Consider the following 20,674-nt stretch of genomic DNA (forward strand, 5'->3'; position numbering starts at 1 on the left):
AGGGAATGAGGCTTGTAAAGAGATGGAGGGCTCTGGTTCTTCCATAGACCTCCCTCAGCAGGGTTTCCCACTAAAATAAAGGGCTTGCCTTTAGTTCTTCGTTCCCTGTCTCTTTCCTTCTTAAAGTCTGCATAAAAACATCTGGGTTAGGTCCGACATGGCGGTGCACACCTTTGAGAGGCAGGTGAGTCTTTGTAAGTTGCAGGCTCATCACACACACACACACACACACACACACACACACACACACACACACACACAAATTTCAGGTCAGCCAGAGCTGTTTGGTGAGACCCAGTGTCAAAAACAAACCAGCTTTCCAACCCAACCACCCACTCAAACAAACTAAAAAAGCTGGTGACACAAGAGATAAACCCAGGCTGGAACTAAGAGGGGTGGAGATGGTGACTCGTGCCCAGAAACCCCAGCACTTGAAAAGCTTAGAGATGAGTGTTCGAGGTCAACCTGGGCAACAGTATGTCACTGTCTCGAAATAAAGAAGGCCAGTGAAATGACTCATCAGGCGAACACGATTGCTTGAGCATCCGACCCCACCAAAAAAAAAAAAATTAAAAAGGAAAAATAAAGAAGAAGAAGAAGAAAGAAAGGCAAAACTGCGCAGGAACACTGGGTCCCTTGTGTGGTAGTACAGAGCAGGACATAAACCTGGACAGTAAGCTGAGTGAGGGGACAGAACGAGCATGGACAGAACGACCATGGGTGCAAGACGTGGGAAGAGCATTGTTGGTGAACCAAGTTATGGCCTGAAGACTCCGTAGAACTGCCTAAGACACATAAACTAAGGTAGTATACTGTTTATGAACACAAAGGCCTGGATGGGTTGCCTTTCATCTGTAGGCCTGAGGGACTAAAATCAGTAGAGGGGTGGAGGTTGATCCGAGTTGACGCTCTTTGCCCCAGATCAGCAGGAAAACAAACAAATTAAATCAAATTAACTAGTGCCGGGTGTGGCGGTGCATGGCTGTAATTTCAGCACGCAGGAGGCAGAGGCACGTTTGACTCTTGAGGATGAGGTTAGCCTGGTTAACACAGAGTTTCAGGCTAAGCAGTGCTACATAGCGAGATCTTGCCTCAAAAACAAAAACAAAAAAGCAACCACAAAACCACCCCCAAAATTAAATCAAAAGTTAGTTTAGATGCGTCTTCGTCATGTCTCTGGAGGCCCTGCCCGCTTGAGACAAGACGTCACTCTAAACCTCGGTCTCCAAGGCAACGGAAAGCGTCCAGGGAACCCGTACTGCGCAAGAGACCCGTACCACTAGGGCTCCGCCCAGACGCACTTCCGGGCCCAACGTTGCACGTCCAGCCTCCTCAGTGCCCACTCTTTCCGACCCTGTTCTCTCCCCGAAGGCGTCCCTGTTTGCCGGGACGCTTTCTTCTTGAGACTAGCAGAGTTCACGCCAGCCACAGACACCGCGGCTGTCGGTCCGTTTGCAGCCGGAGCAGACGCACGGTCTCCGGGAAGCTGTACGCCCGCCTCCTAGCCCGGAGCACTTTGCGTCACGCGCAGGGCCTCCTGGGAGCTGTCTGCCCCGCCCCCAGGCCAGGCGCCGCAAACTACAGCTCCCGACAGTCTGTGCGGCGGTCGGGGACCCTAGCCGGGGCCGTGGTGGGGCAGCCGGGTGGGCTGGGGCCGGGCTGGGGCGGCAGGGGCGGCAGGGGCGGCAGGGGCGGCCTTGCCAGGCGCCGTTGAGGGGCGGAGGACGTCTGGGTGCAGCTGGCGCCTCAGTGGTGACCCGAGGATCCGCTGTTAGTCTCTGCGCTGCTCAGGGCCCGCTATTCCAGGGCCGAACAGGCGCGGAAACTCCGGGCAAGTGGAGGGGCCGGGTCGGGCGTCCTCCCAGCGCCGGGGGCGGTGGCACGGGGCCGAGATAAGCTTGACCGGGCTGTGGCTTGCGCGGGCGTCCCCGGCCCTTGCGTGCAGCAGGCTCAAGGTTCTCTGCCCGTGGACACAGCTCGTGCCCGGTGCGCGTTCTCGGTGCGCGGTGGTGATGCAGCGGGTCCCAGCCGCCGGACCCCTGGGAGCCTTTTAAAGCGAGCGGCGGTCTCCGTCTCTTCTCAGGTGTTAACTGTGCGCACCCCTGACCACAGGGTTGGATCCTCGGGAGGGCTCTCACGGAAGGTCAGCCCGGCGGAGGCCAGTCCCAAATCTCCAAGATTCTCAAGGCGGGTGGGGGACACTGGACCTCCAGACAGGTGAGCTCTTGACGGCTGTGGCCTGACAGTTTGGGTTTGGCTCGTTGCCCTGTGAATGCCATCTGATGTTATGTTAGGGCTTGTGTTTGTGTCTAAATGTGCCTGAGTGGACCGGGCAATGAGAAATCGTCCTTCCTGCCTCCTCCGGGTTCAGAACCAACATGGAAAACAGAGATACCAGGAAGGCTCCTGATGAGGCAGCAGGCTTGGGGACAGAGCAAGGTTGGCCGCTTATAGAGGATCTCCTGTCTTCACGTTCCTCTCTGGCCTGTTGCTTCTGATGCAACAAGTATCTGAATGTCATTCCCCCACCCAAGGTCAGCTCTAAGCATCATGGTGAACCCCAAGCTGCAGCGTACCTGGAGCTCTCCAGCTAGGTGACCAAGATTAGGAGTCATGGTACCCCTGAACCTTAATGGATGTCCCTGCAGCAGATGTCTGGATGCAGGTCGGAACTGATTTCCTGGCCTTTGTCTCTTAGATTGACATTCTTTGTTTGGTTCTACTGGCACCTGGGATGTTCACCTGCCTCGTAGGAACCTCTGATGCACCAGATTGTTTTTGGGGTTTTTTTGTTTGTTTGTTTTTGTTTTTTGTTTTTTCCTCCAGCCAGGGTTTCTCTGTGAAACAATCCTGACTGTCCTGGAACTCACACTGTAGACCAGGCTGCCCTCGAACCCAGAAATTCCCCCTTCCTCTGCCTCCCAAGTGCTGGGATTAAAGGCGTGTGCCCCCCACATTCCAGCTTGATTCGACAGTTTTCAATACACATTTTCAATTCAGCAGTGTCTCAGGCACCACCAGAAGTGTAGGGAGATAAGCTCGAGTCCCGAGTCATCTGAATAAAGGCAATTTGCTAATTTTCACAATAAACATGACTTAATTTTTATGGCTGTGTGGAACTTCCCAATCAAATATTCACTTAATAAGGGACAGCATCCCCTACACAGTCCTGATACTTCTGACATACTGAGGGATGTTTGATTCTTTCTGGGTGTGTGTCCCATAAGTGCTTTTAATCCCAGCACTTGAAAGTAATTCCAGGCCATCCTGGACTACATAGTGAGTTCCAGCCATCCAAGGATACATTTAAAAAATTGTTTCTTAAAGGAAGGAACACTAGTAGCGACAGCAGCCCCAATTATCACTGTCTGGTCATGGTAGTAAATACTATATGTAAGACTATCTCTAAAATGATCTTTCCACAGCCTGGTTCCCTGCCTACCTGCTTGGTTTGCTGTATTCTATATTGGCAATGGCGGCTGAGAAAATTTGTAGCCCAGGAAGTAGCAACTAAATGCCTGGGATGCTGACTAGAGGCTTCTGTGTGTTCTGAGGTGCGTTCTGCTTCTGCTGAAGTATATTTGCCAACCCAGTCCTCATACTCTGACATCCCCCACTATAACTGTAAATGTCTATAGCAACAGCTCCAGGGGTGTTTGAATACTTGCCAGTGACATGACTCTGATGGCAGAGCCCGGTATTTCTAACAAAGGCAAAAGTCAGGTAGCTCTATAGGTAAATTTACTTCTATGACGGTGGCACCCATAACACATTGTGGTTTTCAGCATCCTGAAGAATGATATGTATCACAGTTTGGTGATTTATTTATTTATTTATTTTTGGTTTTTCTTTTCGTTGTTGTTGTTTTTCAAGACAGGGTTTTTCGGCGCACGCCTTTAATCCCAGCACTCGAGAGGCAGAGGCAGGTGGATCTCTGTGAGTTTGAGGCCAGCCTGGTCTACAAGAGCTAGTTCCAGGACAGCCTCCAAAGCCACAGAGAAACCCTGTCTCGAAAAACCAAAAAAAAAAAAAAAAAAAAAAGTAGTGGGCTCTCGCCAGGCGGTGGTGGTGCACGCCTTCAATCCCAGTACTCAGGAGGCAAGGGCAGGTGGATCTCTGCGAGTTGGAGACCAGCCTAGTCTACAAGAGCTAGTTCCAGGACAGTTTCCAAAGCCAAACAGAGAAACCCTGTCTTGGAAAAAAAAAACAAAAACAAAAAGAAGTGGCTCTAATGCCAGTGAATTGATATCGAGGGCAGGCAGGCAAAAGCTTACATAGCCCATATGAAGGTGGGTCTTCCCAGCTGAAAAGATCCAGAATAAAAGTGGGTCTTCCCAGTTCAAATGGTTTAATTAAGAGAAATCCTTCACATGTGTGCCCAGCTGCCTGGGTTTTAGTTAATTCCATGTGTAGTCAAATTGACACCAAGATTAGCTATTAGTGCAGGGAAAAGGTCCAGAAAGGGGCAGTGGCACTAAGTTCCCTTGAGGACACATGTATCGCAGAGGAGGTGGGCTGTCCATCTTCAAGACAGGCCTCTGGTCCTGCACTGCATGTGCCACCAATATACTAAGTACTTCTTGGCATTCACACACCCCAGTGTTACAGGGAAGACTATGAAAATAGTCGTGTATTGAATCTCTTGCCTGTGTTCCCACAGTTTTGCTCCTGCAGGGCAGCCTTAGGCACTGGGGTGCTAGTTTTGGGCAGAAAGCGCTCTCTGTGTTCTATCTGGTTGTTTTCTGACTTTGCTGGGCTGCTGACTGGGTACAGCTCTTGAGACTGGAAGTTCACTGGCCAGGGCTGAGGAGAACTTTGCTTTTTTGTTGCTGTTTTTTTTTTTAACCCCAATAATATATATTGTTTTTAATTTCACCAGTAATTTTTAAATTTAAATTAGAAACAAGCTTACTTCACATGTCAATCCCAGTTCCCTCTCTCCCCTCCTCTCCTGCCCCCCTTCAGCCCTCCCCCAGCCCCTCCCCCAATCCCCACTCCACTCTCCAAGGAGGGTGGGGCCCTTCATGGGGGGATCTCAAAAGTCTGTCATATCATCTGGGGCAGGGCCTAGGCCCTCTCCGATGTGTCCAGGCGGAGACAGCATTCCTTTACATGGAATGGGCTCCCAAAGTCCATCTGGATGATTTTTTAGTGTTTTTTTGAAACATGGTTTCTTAGTGTTAACAGCTCTGGCTGTTCTGGAACTCACTTTGTAGACCAAGCTACACTCTAACTCGCAGAGATCCGCTGTCTCCCAAGTGTTAGGTTTAAAGGTGTGCACCACCGCTGCCTAGTGAGAGGGGAGATTTTTTTTGCTTAACCAGGCATGATGGTCATATAAATGTAGGTAGTTCAGGCTACTAACAGGCTGGAGTGCCTGGTAGCATTCCTGCTACTCCCTGTGGAGTCATTGTTTGCAGCTTGGCCCTGATTCCCTTAGACCTTGTTTAATACCCTCCATCTGAGCTCTGTGCACTCTGCCCATTCTCCTGAAAGCAGGGCCTTATATGGGCTATGCTTGTTGTCATGTCTGAAGCCCACACTTCTCCATGTCTTGTAAAAGGCCCAGCATTAACTGTTTAGTGGAGCCATCAGCCTATAGATAAACTGTGGCTGAGAGGCTGGTCTTAGAAACAGAGGCATGCCTCACAGCTCTAGAAACAGGATCTGTTTCCTCCTCTCTCTCTGTTCTTTTCCTCTGCCCCTCCCTCTTTCCTTTGAGATAAGGTCTTGCTTTGTCACCCTGAGAAGGTTTGAATTTGAGAACCTATTGTCTCAGCCTCCCAAATACAAGAATGAAAGTGTGCACCACCATACCTGACTTTTCTACACTTTTATTTCAGTGCTGAGCCAGGTCCAGGGAGTGACTGTCAAGTGTCTTCTGCTATCAAAGTTACCAGTTGAGTCTGTTTGCCCACTTTTGTTAAGAGTCTGAGGTTCTGCTGGGCGTTGGTGGCTCACACCTTTAGTCCCAGCACTCGGGAGGCAGAGGCAGGCAGATCTCTGAGTTTGATGCCAGCCTGGGCTACAAAGCAAGTGCCAGGATAGGCTCCAAAGCTACACAGAGAAACCCTGTCTCGAAAAACAAAAACAAAACAAACAAACAAACAAAAAGAGTCTGAGGTTTTCTCTCTCTCTCTGTTTCTCTCTGTCTCTCTGTGTCTCTCTCTGTGCCTGTCTCTGTCTCTCTCTCTCTCTCTCTGGCCGTTACCAGGAAGGGGCAGTGGAAGTGTGTTTTTTGTTGTCTTTTGTACCTGTGCCACTCAAAGTAAGGCACCAGTGTGTGGCTTGCAGTGAGCCTGCAGTGTATGGGATCTGGGTCAGAATCTGTAGTTATTGCATGAGCCAAGCACAAGCTCTCCCTACTTTTTTGTATCTCACCCATCCTAGCTATTCAGTCATTGCTGGTTCTAGAAAGGCTGGGTCTAACTAGGCATGAGCTATGGCTGTGAAAGGACTTGGTGGCTGCCCTCAAAGACTTTGTGGACTAAGGTGTCTGATCAAAGGGAGTTGTATAGAACTGAGGGGGACTCTGGGTCCCCCAAGTGTAGCAGAGGACTGCTCTGGCTACAGCTGTGTCAGATGATGTGGGAGGTGAGGCTACACAGACTGGAGAGGAGCAAAGCCAGTTCCCATGACTGCAAGACTCTCCTTGGTCTGGGGCTCACTAGCACCAAAGAGTTTTGGACATTCTCAGCATGAGTTCCCTTTGTGGTTTGTTTCTCCTCCATGGAAAGAGGAAGAAGGTGGGATTTACCCTGGCATCAGGCCCCGGAGCCACATTTTAGCAGGCAGTCTAGAGTCCATGGAGAGGAGGGAGTTAAAGAAGACAGACAAGGTCCCTGGACAGATAAGGGGAATTCTCTGAAAGAGCAGACTCTTCATAGTTTCTGAGCCAGTTGAATGTGCCCATTTGCTTTTGCTGTGGTGCTAACATAGCAGTCCTGGGCCTGTGTATAGGAATAAGAACTGCAGAAGGGACTTGAGAGATGGTGTAATGATCAGCAGTACTGCCTGCTCTCTCAGAAGACCTCCCTCCAGGTTCAGTCCCTGTTGTCCACATGATGTCTCCCAGTCACTGTAACTCCAGTGTCAAGGGTTCTCTCGCCTTCTTTTGGCCTCTTCTGGCACTGCACACTTGTGGTGTACAGATATATGCAGGCAAAACACTCATACACATGAAATAAAAAACAAAAAAATTGCACAAGGCCGTGCTGGCCAGGATGCTTGTGCTCCTGAGAATACGGTAGGTTGTAGACTTAGAGGCAGTGTGTGGTAGCTCCCTGTGTAGAACATAGGCTTCTGAGTGGTGCTGGGTTTTTACTGTGCTTGGCTCTGGGACAGCCCATGGTACTCAGGCCACTACCATCAGCTGAAGATGCCCAGCCTTCACCCAGTATATGTGGCTAGGCAGGGCTACCCGCCTGTGACTTCATGGGAATGTGTCTTGAATTGGGCAGTCCGAGAGGCTGTCAGTCTATGGCAAGGACAGGGGTCCTGGGAGAGGCCAAGGCTGAATGCCGGTGTGTGCTTTGCTTGCTTAGCTTTGATCTGGCCATTGGACCCTGGTAAAATTGACAGGGCCTTGTAATGCTCACAACTGCCCCAAAAACATCTTCAGCTGCGTCCAAACTAGGTGTGGTGTGAACTTTCAGCCTCTTGTGAAGCCAGCGTGTCCTGGAACAGGACAGCTGGTGTCTGTTCATTCTAAGCAGCCCCCACTCCTTCCCCAGCTGCAGGGCTTCATGCTTAAGTAGGGTGAAGTAGAAGCGACTGTCATCGTGCAGAGCCCAGGTCATATTCTGTCTTTCAAATCCGTTTGTGGGATGTGAGGGCGATCTGTCTGCGACATCTGTTACCTCATTGATCGCCAGGGTTGATTCAGCTGATCTGGCTAGGCGGGTGTCCCCTTCCTCCCTCACGGCTCCATGTGCGTCCCTCCCGAAGCTGCAAGCTTGGTTGAAGAGGACCAACTTCCCCGAATAGAGGAGGACCGGTCTTCGGTCAAGGGTATATGAGTAACTGTGCTCCCCTACTAGAACCTCCAAACAAGCTCTCAAATCCATTTGTGTGCCTGGTGAAAGCTGAGGCAAGAGTGTGGGAAGGGCCTTGTATATGTTAAGATTTTATTTCATGTTAGTATGATATAGAGTGTTCAGGCCACAAGAAATGCAACCTAAAGCTTGGGGTGACTGGTGCCATGATGCTCTGTATTTACCTGTCCAGTTTGTTTTGTTTGTTTTTGAGACAGGGTTTCTCTGTGTGGCTTTGGAGGCTGTCCTGGAACTTGCTCTGCAGACCAGGCTGTCCTTGAACTCACAGATACTGCCTGCCTCTTCCTCCCAAGTGCTGGGATTAAGGGTGTTCACCACCACCTGCCAGTGCCTGCCCATTTATTCAACCTCTGTGAATAGAGTCACCAGAGTGGGCACTTTTACCTTTGGCTACACTTTGCCCTTCTATGTCTATCAGCTTTTTTCTGCTGCCCCAAATACCAAGACGGGTTTATGTTCTCTTGGGCACTGAATACTGCACGGCCCAGTTCAACACGAAAAACGCAGGGCAGGTGCTTCTGTGATCACATCGCCTCTGTGGCTGGACTGTGCGGCTCCAAAAAAATAAAGTGTTGTATGATTTTACCGCACTGTGCTTTGAAATGTGTACCAGAGGATCTTTTCCTGCCTGTAATTAGTGTTGTTGTGACAAAGCATTCCAGGTGTGGTAGGTGTCCTGGAGTGTGTTCTTCAGTGTCTTGCCCATTTTTCACTTGTGTGGCATTTTCATATACACTTGTGGTAGTTCCCTGTGGATTGTGTACTATGAGCATCTTCTGTCATTGACCTTCACAAACTTCTACTTTAGTTGGAGGCCACAATGTGATGGTTGCCTGTCCAGTTGCTTTATGGTGTCTGGTTGAATATCAGCTCATTACTTCAGCCACACATATCACTGAGCTACACAGAAAATAGTTTTTGCTTCTTAAGGAGGATGGCCTTACAGTCTACAATATACATCTATTAGCTTTATTTTTAATTAATTAAAATTTTTTTTGAGATGGATTTCTCTGTTTAGAGCAGGCTGGCCTTGAACTCAGAGATTCTCCTGCCCCTGCCTCCCGAGTGCTGGGATTAAAGGCGTGTGCCACCAACGCCCGGCTTCTTTGTTCTTCTGACTTTTTCTCTGCTCCTGGTCCTTCTCTCCGAGGTGGCTGTCTCAGCATGTGTCCTATGATTAGCTTGGTCATACGACATTTTGACATAGACTGAGGATACTTTCTGTTACAGGTTCTTGAACAGTCCCACTCACCATGGACCTGGACCCTCATGCAGGCGTGCAGGTGGGCATGCGCGTGGTACGCGGAATGGACTGGAAGTGGGGCCAGCAGGATGGAGGTGAGGGCGGTGTGGGCACTGTGGTGGAGCTTGGACGCCATGGCAGCCCCTCGACCCCCGACCGTACAGTTGTTGTTCAGTGGGACCAGGGCACACGTACCAACTATCGAGCTGGCTACCAAGGTGCCCATGACCTGCTGCTCTACGACAACGCCCAGATCGGTGTGTGGTGATGCCCATCTGTGGGTGGGGCTGGCCAGGTGACAGGAGACCAGCAGGTCCTCACGTATCCCACCCCACACCTAGGTATCCGTCACCCCAACATCATCTGTGACTGCTGCAAGAAACATGGGCTTCGTGGGATGCGTTGGAAGTGCCGTGTCTGCTTTGACTATGATCTCTGCACGCAGTGCTACATGCACAACAAACATGACCTTACCCATGCCTTTGAGCGCTATGAGACATCCCACTCACGCCCGTGAGTTCCCTAGGCCACAGCCTACCTCCCCAGGGCCTCCTGACTGGTGCCGTTGACATCCAGCCAGGCCTTGGACCCTGACTGAGTCACCTGAGTCACTTCCAAAAGAGCCTAGCAAGTCCACCCTGCACAATTTCCTGGAAGAATAGACAGGGTCAGGTTATTCTAGAGCTCTGAGAATGGCACTTCCCCATTTCTCACTGAAGGCTTTCTCCATGCACTTTGTGAGGTGGGTGCTGTGGATGGGATTTCCTCTCCTACCTCACCCTTAGAACCGGGCAGGCACGACTCTTTAGTCCAGCTGCAGCATGGGCACTGAAGGAAGGTGGCCTGTGTATTAGCCACATGGATAGCAATGGCTGTTGAAACATACAGCATCCCCTGGTGGTGCCAGGCCTGGCAGGGAGGCTTGTCATTGGGCAGTTCACCCCGGGTGCCAGCCCGCAGGTACAGCTGGGAGTGGCCCTGGCCTGATGCAGAGAGATAAGGATGGGAGACAGGTCTCTGGATTGACTTGGGAAGGCACTCAGGTACCATCCTTTATTCTCTGCATTTCCTTGATCCTTTGCCTGTGTGGGGAGAAGTGAAGTATAAGTTCCCTCTTCTGGCCAGTATGACGTCTGTGCTGGTGGTCAGATAAGTTTTAACTCCTCTGGGCCAGGCCCTGCCCCTGCCGCCTTAAAAGCAGCAGACATGGACTAATAGACTGCTTCAAGAGTCATCTCAGTTCCCTTCCTCTGTCTGGTATTGGTGAAGGTCTCTGAGCCCAGAGACACTGAATAGTTTGTTCCCTTCCCCAAGATGTGGAAGCCTACTGGAAAGGCCATTCAAGGACAGTAGTTTGACTTGGGATTCAGAATACTTATCCTATAGACCCAGATATATATCTTTAGGGTAGAGGGGCAAGGTGGCTAGTCCAAGATCTGGTCATCACATCTCTCTGCATGGCTCAGGATTCATTCTCTTACAGGGTCACACTGAGTCCCCGACAGGGTCTCCCTCGAGTCCCACTAAGGGGCATCTTTCAGGGAGCAAAAGTGGTCCGAGGCCCTGACTGGGAATGGGGCTCACAAGATGGTGAGTGGTGGCTGGAGAGAGACAGGGAGGTGAAGCTGGTTATAGGTTAGCCTTGAGGCACTTTCTTAGCCTGCTGGTGTACATATTGTTTTCCCAGGAGGGGAAGGGAAGACAGGCCGTGTAGTGGACATCCGTGGCTGGGATGTGGAGACAGGCCGAAGTGTGGCCAGTGTGACATGGGCAGATGGAACCACCAATGTGTACCGTGTGGGCCACAAAGGCAAGGTGGACCTCAAGTGTGTTGGTGAGGCAGCTGGCGGCTTTTACTACAAGGAGCACCTCCCGAAGCTTGGTATGGGGCTGGCTCTGACACCAGCTGCTCTCCTGCCCTGGCTGTACCCATATTACCCTGGCATGTCCTGTTGGGGGCACAGGTTGCTTCCCGAGGCCTAGCCTGCCACCCTCCCCCAGGCAAGCCAGCAGAGCTGCAGCGCAGGGTGAGTGCTGATGGCCAGCCTTTCCAGCGTGGAGACAAGGTCAAGTGTCTGCTGGACACAGATGTCCTAAGGGACATGCAAGAAGGCCATGGTGGCTGGAACCCTAGGATGGCAGAGGTGAGCCATCTCTTTTGCTGAATCCCCATGTGCCCCCCTTCCCAAGTCCTTTGGACCCTATCCCTCTTACTGCCCCAAGAGTCCAGCCTGACCCAGCCATAGCCTCCGTGACCCGCCACAGTTTATCGGACAGATGGGCACCGTGCACCGCATCACAGATCGTGGGGACGTGCGTGTGCAGTTCAACCACGAGACCCGCTGGACCTTCCACCCTGGGGCTCTCACCAAGGTGCCTAGGGGGCTGGGCTGAGCCCCACTTATTCTAATTCTTTCCATGTACCTGTTCAGTCTTGGGAATGTTTAGGCAGGATTAGGGCACCAGCCTCCCCAAAGGTTTGCACACACGAAGGAAGGGGAGAACCTGGTGGATGGAGACGAAATCAGGAAGGGAATCCAGGCATGAAGGGTACAGGAGAGTGAAGTACCGGCAATATCTTAGACTAGAACCCATGGGCCAGGGCCTCTGTTCTGAGAACAAAACAAAGGTACTATGGTAGCAGAGGTGGGTGGTTTGCCTTACTCTCGTGAGATGCTGTGTGCACCCTGGGGCCACATGGAAGTAGTCTGTGAGGAGACTAAGGTGGAGGTCTGCCAGAGGAGACTAGGCTGGGTAGATTCTGTGAAAGCTGTCCAGAAGGCTGTGGCGGGGGAGACGTGCCAGATAGGTGGGAATGACCAAGGAGGGACACTGAGTGGGGCAGAGAATACATTCCTACCTGAATCCAGAGGAGGATGCTTTAGGACAGGCAACATTCAGGCTTTTACTCTGCACACAAGTGCATAGGTTGTGTGCATAGAATCCCTGCAGGCTCCCCCTCACCCAACTGGCCCTACCCTCCTTCTTAGCCCTGTGCCGACATCCTTGGGTCCCACTCAACTCCATCTTCAACGTTTTTCTTGGGTCTGTACCACATTTTTAATGCTGTCTTGTGTCTGATCAATGGATAGGTACCCTGGAAGCAGGTCTTCTGGGCCTTCACATATCTCTAGAGCTGACTTTGCTCTGGTCTGGATGCTGCTACCCCACTGCTGCTCTGGTTGTCATCCCCTGTGACTCAGGGTGGCCACCCAGGACTGATTTGGTCACTTGAGGCCCTTGACCAGCCAGACCATTTGGTTGTACTTGAGGCAGGAACTGGGGTCAAAGTTAGGTCTGCTTGCCCTCTGGAGCAGGAGTTGCTGGAGGAACTCCCCTTATCTGCTTCTCTGTCGTCTAGCACAACAGCTTCTGGGTGGGTGACGTGGTCCGGGTCATCGATGACCTTGACGCTGTGAAGCGACTGCAGGCTGGACATGGTGAATGGACCGATGACATGGCCCCTGTAAGTCTTACTGTCTGTTGTCACTGTGTTCATTCCCACCACCTACTGCTGTCTGTCCCACTTGTAACCTGTTGTGACCCCACCTCTTCTCAGGCCCTGGGCCGAGTTGGGAAAGTGGTGAAGGTGTTTGGAGATGGAAACTTGCGTGTGGCCGTTGGCGGTCAACGGTGGACCTTTAGCCCCTCCTGCTTAGTGGCCTATCGACCTGAGGAAGACGCCAACTTGGATGTGGCTGAGCGTTCCAGAGAGAACAAAAGTGCGGCATCAGCCCCAGTGGCCGGTGGGAGGCAGGGTAGCCCCTGGCCAGCACTTACCTCAACCCTGCCCCCAGGCTCACTGAGTGTGGCCCTGGACAAGCTTCGGGCCCAGAAGAGTGACCCAGAGCACCCAGGGAGGCTGGTAGTAGAGGCTGCACTGGGAAATGTAGCCCGGGCTCTGGATCTACTGCGAAGGCACCCAGAACAGGCAAGCTAACACCCTGCCCTTCTGATATCCAGCAGGGAGAGGGCCCAGGATTCATGTGTTGGCTTTCCTCACAGGTGGACACCAAGAACCAGGGCAGGACTGCCCTGCAGGTGGCTGCTTACTTGGGCCAGGTAGAGCTGGTGCGGCTGCTGCTGCAGGCCAGGGCAAGTGTGGACCTGCTGGATGATGAGGGCAACACTGCGCTACACTACGCAGCTCTGGGGTGAGGCCTGGGCAGGCTGGCGGGTCCTGTTGGGAATGAGCTTTAGAGCCAGTGTGTACGACAGGTTGTCCCCAAACCCCTCCCACTTCTTCCATCAGGAACCAGCCTGAGGCCACAAGGGTGCTCCTGAGTGCAGGATGTGGGGTGGACGCTCGGAATGGCACTCGAAGCACAGCCCTCCATGTTGCTGTTCAGAGGGGCTTCCTAGAGGTGGTAAAGACCCTGTGTGAGCGTGGTTGTGACGTCAACTTGCCGGTGAGTGATAGTCCCTGGATTCATGGCCACTAAACAGCCCTAGGTCAAGGAAGCAACTTGACCATAGACAAAGTGTGACTAGCCCCCTCTGTTTCAGGATGCCCATGCAGACACGCCCCTGCATTCTGCCATCTCTGCCGGTGCCGGTGCCAGCAGCATTGTTGAAGTCCTCACTGAGGTGCCTGGCATCGATGTCACTGCTACCAATAGCCAGGGCTTCACACTGCTGCACCATGCATCCCTCAAGGGCCATGTGCTGTGAGTGTGGGGTTGGTCACACTGCTGTCATCCAATCTTTTGGCCTGCTGCCAGGCTACCCTGATCCAGGGCACTCAGGTGAAGTGCCTAGGGAAGACCTTGGACAGACCTTCTTGTTCCTACAGAGCAGTCAGAAAGATTCTGGCACGGGCACGGCAGCTGGTGGATGCCAAGAAGGAAGATGGCTTTACTGCACTACATCTGGCAGCTCTCAACAACCACCGTGAGGTGGCCCAGGTCCTAATCCGAGAGGTGGGTGCAGGGACCCAAGGCCACCCACAGGTCAGGAGCCACACCCAGTGGGGTCTCAAAGCTGAGCCTGTGCCCACCCTTTCCCCAGGGCCGTTGTGATGTGAATGTGCGCAACCGGAAGCTTCAGTCTCCACTGCATCTGGCTGTGCAGCAGGCCCACCTGGGGCTTGTGCCGCTGCTGGTGGATGCCGGCTGCAGCGTCAACACTGAGGATGAGGAGGGAGACACAGCCCTGCATGTCGCACTGCAGCGCCATCAGCTGTTGCCTCTGGTGGCTGACAGGGCTGGGGGGGACCCAGGGCCCTTGCAGCTGCTGTCGAGGGTGAGGAAGTCGAGTGTGGGTGCTGGAAAGGGGGGCCTGGGTGATTTTTCACTCCCCATTATGCTCCAAGGAACCAGGATTTCTGGAGAGTGGGGCAGTTTGGAGGACTTCAGTTTCAGGATCTGTAATTCAGACCAAAAGGGTTGGGGTCTGATTAGGATGAGAGGATGATGGTACTGAGAGTTTCTATACCTACCTAGAAAAGGGCCTGCCTTCCTCACTCTTCCTAGAACCAGAAGCCTTAGCCGTTGTTCAGATTTCTGGGACAGCCGGGTGCCAACAGAGGATATCTGTAAGCCTGTGTGGGTTTCCACCCTTATCTGTATGTCCTGCCACTCAGCTACAGGCCTCAGGTCTCCCGGGCTGCACAGAGTTGACCGTAGGTGCCGCAGTGGCCTGCTTCCTAGCGCTGGAGGGTGCTGACGTAAGCTACACAAACCACCGTGGCAGGAGCCCACTGGACCTGGCCACTGAAGGCCGAGTGCTCAAGGCCTTGCAGGGTTGTGCCCAGCGCTTCCGGTGAGCCCAAAATGGGGATGTGGAGGGGGGGAGCACTGTTAAGACCACCGGGTCCTTTCAAGCCTCCTCCTCCAACTGCAGGGAGCGACAGGCAGGTGGCAGTGGGGGTATGCCCCCGGGCCCCCGGCACGTGCTGAGCACTCCCAACACCGTGACGAACCTGCATGTGTCTGGCACAGCAGGGCCAGAAGCTGCCGAGTGCTTGGTGTGCTCAGAGCTGGCACTGCTGGTTCTATTCTCACCGTGTCAGCATCGCACCGTTTGTGAGGGTGAGTGCAGGGTGTAGAGGCCCAGGGTGACCCAGCCGTCTAGTCCAGCCCTACTAATGGTCCATTGTCCCTGGCAGAGTGCGCTCGCAGGATGAAGAAGTGCATCAGGTGCCAGGTGGTTATCAGCAAGAAGCTGCGTCCAGGTGGGTGGCATATCCCCTGCTTGTCCGGCGGCACGCTCACCTATCCGAGCCTCATCTTCACACCTGCTCTTGCTGATTCCCACTCTCCTCGCTCACAGACGGCTCAGAGGTGGTAAACACCATCCAGGTGCCTGGTCCGCCTCGGCAGCTGGTGGAGGAGCTACAGAGCCGCTACCGACAGATGGAGGAGCGCATCACCTGCCCGATCTGCATCGACAGCCACATCCGCCTAGTGTTCCAGTGCGGCCATGGGGCATGCGCACCCTGTGGTTCTGCACTCAATGCCTGCCCCATCTGCCGCCAGCCCATCCGCGACCGCATTCAGATCTTCGTGTGAGCGCGTTCTGTTCGGCACACCATGGCCCTTCTACAAAACCCCTGTATTTTATAAAAAGATTCTCGGACTTTGCTGCCTGCTCTTGCTCCATTCGTAGGGATGCTGAGCAGGCCCCAGCGGTCCTCACCATTCCCAGTACCTCACCCCTCCCCCAAATACATACACGAGGCCCCAGGGTGCCTGTAGGTTAGGAACACTCTCTGGTGCTGGCAGTGGTTTGACACAAGAGGGTCCCAGAAACCCACTCGGTGCTTCACAAGGCTTAGGCTGGTTCTATTTTCGGCCCTATAGGGGGCCCACCCCACTTCCTTCTGCCTCTGTACCCGCCCCTCCCTCCGCCCCCCTGGGGCGGGACTAGACTTTTTTTTTTTTAGGTCAGAGGGTCCTGCTTTAGGAGGGAGAGAGTGGGAGGCCCCCAAGCTCTTGGCAGTTGAGCAGGAGCAGAGGGAAGAAGCAAGAAGGAGTCCATTTGTTAGAACAAATTCTGAGTAATGAAGGGAGGGCAGATGGTTGATGCTTTTCAAGAACTTGCCGCGCAGCTATTCCCAGCCGCAGGGGACCCCGGCTGCTTGGCGCTGATTCTGCTGACCAGTACGTTGTTACTGTCACCCAGGGTCCAAAGCCGGCATGGAAGACTGGGAGGGATGGAGGGACAAGACGTCTGGCTAGGAGCCCCTCCTTCCTAAGCCCAGCTATTACCCCCTGCTCTCGATGTCTCACCCACCCAGTCTGCTCCGCCCTGGGGATCTCAGCTGGACCTGGCATCACTTGGGTTGCCATGCCACGTTCATTCGGCGCCCACCCAGTACTGCCGGGTCTACCCTTCAGGCCTCCGACCATAGCTCCTAACCCTCTACCCTCACCCTGCTAGACAGCCACACTCAATGCCGGGTTCTGTTCCTGTAACACCCTCTGAGCCTGAGCTGGAATTCGGGTCCTGGCACCCTCCCCAGACCTCCTGCTCTGGTCCAACGAGAGCATCCTCTGGCCAAAGCAGACCCTTTCTCAGATGTCCTAAGGACCCCCACAGGCTTCTTCCCCGTCTTTCCGGAGGCCCCTTCGCTACTTCAGCCTCTCCCTTCTGCCCGCCAAACCACCCGATTCTCACTGCCACGTACCCTCGCCTCCACTCTGTATGCTGGTTACACTCAGTCACTGCGGGACTAAAACCCGGGTTTCCCTATCGGATTTCATTGTGGGTCCAGCGGGGCTGAGGGGAAAACCCAAAAGGTCATTCAGCCTAAACCAGGTGGGCATGGGGGCGCAGTTGATGCCCCTTCCCCGGATCTGAGCCCTGGCACCTCACTAGTTACTGTTTCTCTCATTCTGATCGACACCCCCTCCCATCCTTTGGGTGTTCTGGCCACTGCCATCCACCCTACAGCCTGGTTCCTGGAACCCCCTAGGAGATGAGGATCCTTCAGGACAGGACAGCTGGTTCTCTTCACAAGCCAGCACTGGGTCCTCGCTCCACCATAGGGCTGTAACTCGAGCCGCCCGCCGCCAACCCCCCCTCCCACTCCGCCCCAACTCTGCGGCCCAGGTCCCTGTGTCGCGTCGCACTGCCCCCTGTGGTCCTGAATCCGACAGCTCGTCTGCCATGGGCTGCCGGGTCTGCGTCCATCTGGAGGGATCGGGTGCCCTACAACAGGGCCGCTGGTTCGGGGCTGTCCTGAGCGGGTTGTGCCTTCTCTCCGCGCTGGTGTTGCTTGAGTGGCCATGGGCGCCGGCAGAGAACGCCTGGAGGGCAGTGGTGAGCAGCCAAGGGGCCGGGTGCGGGGAGCTGGTCTGCATCTGAGGGTCTATCAGTGGGCCCATATGCGAGGGGGAGTGTGGGACTGACTGCATGTGAGTCCTTAGCTCCAGGCATCCTGAATCTGTGTGTACAGTGGTCGCTGGTGGGAGCCAGAATCCGTCTCCAGGTCTGCCGCTCTCATTGGCTATTTTTACTTTTTGATTTTTCGAGACAGGATTTCTCTGTCCTGGAACTTGCTCTGTAGACCACCACCAGAGATTAAAGGCACGTGCCACCAAGCCTGCTTCCTTCTTGCCGGCTCTTAAATGCACGCTGGGCCCGGGTCGGGGTAAAAGCAATTCATTAAGTGTAGAAAAGAAAAAAAAAAAGTCCATGGGAGGGTTCATCCATAATCTCCATTCCATTGTCTAAGAGTCAGCTTTCAGCAACAATTCTGGGAATTATACTGTTGCTCCCGCCTCCTCACATCCACTTTTTTACCACCCCCCCCACGCGAAGAGGAATGTGGCTGCACCAAACCCTCCAGGGGTCTCCACTGCCCAGGCCCCCAGCCCACTGACCATACTGGTTCCCCGAAGACGCCGCTACACGCTGACACCAGCCAGGCTGCGCTGGAACCACTTCAACCTCACATACAGGTGCCACCTGAACCCGAGGGCGGGAGGGTGAGGTCATAACTCAGATACTGCCTCCAACCTTAGGTCTCACGATCCCCACCCGCAGGATTCTCTCCTTTCCCCGGAACCTTTTAAACCCTGAAGAGACAAGGAAGGGCCTGGCCGCCGCCTTTCGCATGTGGAGTGATGTCTCGCCATTCCGCTTCCGTGAAGTGGCCCCTGAGCTTCCCAGTGACCTCCAGATAGGTGGGTGACAGAAGTGCTCCTGGCCCCACCCAGCCCCCACAGGTGTTACTGCAGCCTTACGTTTTTCTAGGTTTCTACCCAATCAACCACACCGACTGCTTGGTCTCTGCTCTGCACCACTGCTTTGACGGTCCCACAGGTGAACTGGCCCATGCTTTCTTCCCACCCCACGGTGGCATTCACTTTGATGACAGCGAGTACTGGGTCTTGGGCCCCACACGCTACAGCTGGAAGAAAGGTGATCCAACTCCTGGGGGCCTCATTCTCTCCACCATGTGGGCTACACAGGGCTTTGGGGCAGGAAGAGTTCCCTGGGGCTGAATACTTGAGTGAATATTTGAGGGGAATTATGGCTCTCACAGGCCTCAGCCGTCTCCCCCACCCCACCCCATGCCGCTGGAGTTACATTCCTGAGGGCCAAGCTCACAGCCTAGGCTGGGAACAAACTTATCTTCCTTGGCTGTGGGCTAAGGGTGGCTTGCAGCTGGGCTCCACAATCAGTGCTGAGCCTCCTGGAACGAGACTGGGAGTGGAAGGGCTGAGTGCTCCCAGTACTAAGCCTCGGGGCCCACAGGCGTATGGCTCACAGACCTGGTGCATGTGGCAGCCCACGAGATTGGCCATGCGCTGGGACTGATGCACTCACAGCAACATCAGGCACTCATGCACATCAATGCCACACTGCGAGGCTGGAAGGCGCTGTCGCAGGATGAGCTGTGGGGATTACACCGACTCTATGGTGGGTACAATGGGGCAGGTGGGTGGGGCTGATGGATGGTAGAGCTCTAGGCAAACCCTGAGCCATTGCTCTTCTGTTAGGCTGCCTGGACCGGCTATTTGGGTGTACATCCTGGGCACGAAGGGGATTTTGTGACACCCACCAGAGGCTCATGAAGAGGCTCTGTCCCAGAAGCTGTGACTTCTGCTATGGTGACGAAGGCTCAGATGGGGTGGGGTGGGGTGGGGGGGTTCTCTTGAGCTCTGAGTCTCTCCATCTTGGGCCCGGTTTGATGGGTGATAAGCACTGACATGCCATTTCACCATTCTCTGAGTAGAATTCCCATTCCCCACTGTGGCCACCACCACACCACCCACCAGAATGAAAACAAGGTTGGTGAAAGAGGGTAGGAACATGACCTTCCACTGTGGGCAGAAGATCCTACACAAGAAAGGCAAAGTATAGTGAGTAACCAGGAGGGGGCAGGCATGTCTAGAGGGGCTTGGGGCTGCCTGGGGTATGCTGGTGGGGACATGCTGGGGCCCTTGGCATGGGTAGGGATGCAGGAACCTCCCCTCTGCAGCTGGTACAAGGACCAGGAGCCCCTGGAGTTCTCCTACCCTGGCTATCTGGCCCTGGGTGAGGCACAGCTGAGCATCATTGCCAACGCAATCAACGAAGGCACCTATACGTGTGTGGTGCGCCGGCGCCAGCGTGTTCTCACTACCTACTCCTGGCGGGTCCGAGTGCAAAGCTGAGCCTGCCAACAGCCTCTGTGCTGAAGTCAGCAGATAAAGCGCTTTCTCTCTGATGTCTCTGTGCTGTTTCATGGGATGAAGGAAGGCCAGTCTCTGCCTACCTGAATGTGGGGACCCTGGGGTCAGTACTCCCCTACTTTTCAAAAAAGGGCAAGGGCTTTGCCAAGATGGCCTGTGGAGCAGTGGAGCGTTACTTAGGGTATGCTGAGAGGAGAGTGCATGGGACTAGGTGAGGCTTCAGTGGGAATAGGCAAGAGGCTGAGGACCAGCTTAGGCAGAGATAGAGACCCCAAGCAGTCATAGGCACTCTTTGTTTTTTTCTTCTTCAGGCCTACGCCTTTCTTAGCTACATTGGAGGGGGGTGCAGGATGAATGAAGGGGGGATAGACCTAGGAGGTCATGGCATGTGTGAGTCAGAACAAGAGAGCACCCAATCCTGTCTGCTCCCCAAAGTCTGCCGCTAGCATCTCCTCATGCCTGAGACACCCACAGGGACCAGCTGGGAGCCAGCATGTTGAGAGGAAAAAAAAAAAAAGACATATAGAAGCTTCCTCCAAGAACACTTTACTACTTCTTAAAACACCCAACAACCTCATGTATAAAACCCACTGTGAGCCAGGCGTTGGTGGCGTACGCCTTTAATCCCAGCACTTGGGAGGCAGAGGCAGGCGGATCTCTGTGAGTTCGAGGCCAGCCTAGTCTACAAGAGCTAGTTCCAGGGCAGCCTCCAAAGCCACAGAGAAACCCTGTCTCAAAAAAAAAAAAAAAAAAAC

At 53.7% G+C, this 20,674-nt stretch overlaps 2 protein-coding genes across 16 annotated transcripts; both read left to right on the plus strand.

Annotated features, from left to right (window-relative positions):
• The first annotated feature begins 1,357 nt into the window (after positions 1-1,357).
• Mib2 (MIB E3 ubiquitin protein ligase 2) lies at positions 1,358-15,873 on the plus strand. Of its 14 annotated transcripts, XM_040735017.1 has the most exons (22): positions 1,359-1,488; positions 2,084-2,217; positions 2,372-2,439; positions 2,535-2,665; positions 3,426-3,554; positions 9,285-9,554; positions 9,639-9,810; positions 10,781-10,887; positions 10,985-11,179; positions 11,299-11,441; positions 11,563-11,670; positions 12,659-12,763; positions 12,857-13,228; positions 13,303-13,451; positions 13,550-13,706; positions 13,804-13,964; positions 14,090-14,216; positions 14,305-14,538; positions 14,879-15,057; positions 15,139-15,326; positions 15,404-15,469; positions 15,568-15,873. In XM_040735017.1, exons 6-22 carry the CDS (start codon positions 9,308-9,310, stop codon positions 15,804-15,806), a joined length of 2,949 nt encoding a protein of 982 aa, XP_040590951.1. In that variant the 5' UTR covers positions 1,359-1,488; positions 2,084-2,217; positions 2,372-2,439; positions 2,535-2,665; positions 3,426-3,554; positions 9,285-9,307; the 3' UTR covers positions 15,807-15,873. The 14 variants fall into 14 exon arrangements, with proteins under 14 accessions (XP_040590953.1, XP_040590951.1, XP_040590952.1 ...); XM_040735018.1 differs by lacking the exon at positions 2,372-2,439; XM_040735021.1 differs by lacking the exons at positions 2,372-2,439; positions 2,535-2,665 and having other exon boundaries at positions 1,360-1,488; positions 12,857-13,019; positions 13,095-13,228.
• Positions 15,874-16,028: 155 nt separating this feature from the next.
• On the plus strand, positions 16,029-19,954 carry Mmp23b (matrix metallopeptidase 23B). 2 transcript variants are annotated; one of them, XM_040735037.1, is made up of 8 exons: positions 16,029-17,559; positions 18,061-18,200; positions 18,286-18,425; positions 18,496-18,663; positions 19,000-19,164; positions 19,245-19,355; positions 19,481-19,607; positions 19,727-19,954. In XM_040735037.1, exons 1-8 carry the CDS (start codon positions 17,407-17,409, stop codon positions 19,899-19,901), a joined length of 1,179 nt encoding a protein of 392 aa, XP_040590971.1. In that variant the 5' UTR covers positions 16,029-17,406; the 3' UTR covers positions 19,902-19,954. The 2 variants fall into 2 exon arrangements, with proteins under 2 accessions (XP_040590971.1, XP_040590973.1); XM_040735039.1 differs by having other exon boundaries at positions 19,033-19,164.
• Positions 19,955-20,674: the final 720 nt, after the last annotated feature.

Source organism: Mesocricetus auratus, unplaced genomic scaffold (genome assembly GCF_017639785.1).
Source record: "Mesocricetus auratus isolate SY011 unplaced genomic scaffold, BCM_Maur_2.0 Super-Scaffold_100042, whole genome shotgun sequence".
Classification (NCBI taxonomy): Eukaryota; Metazoa; Chordata; class Mammalia; order Rodentia; family Cricetidae; genus Mesocricetus; species Mesocricetus auratus.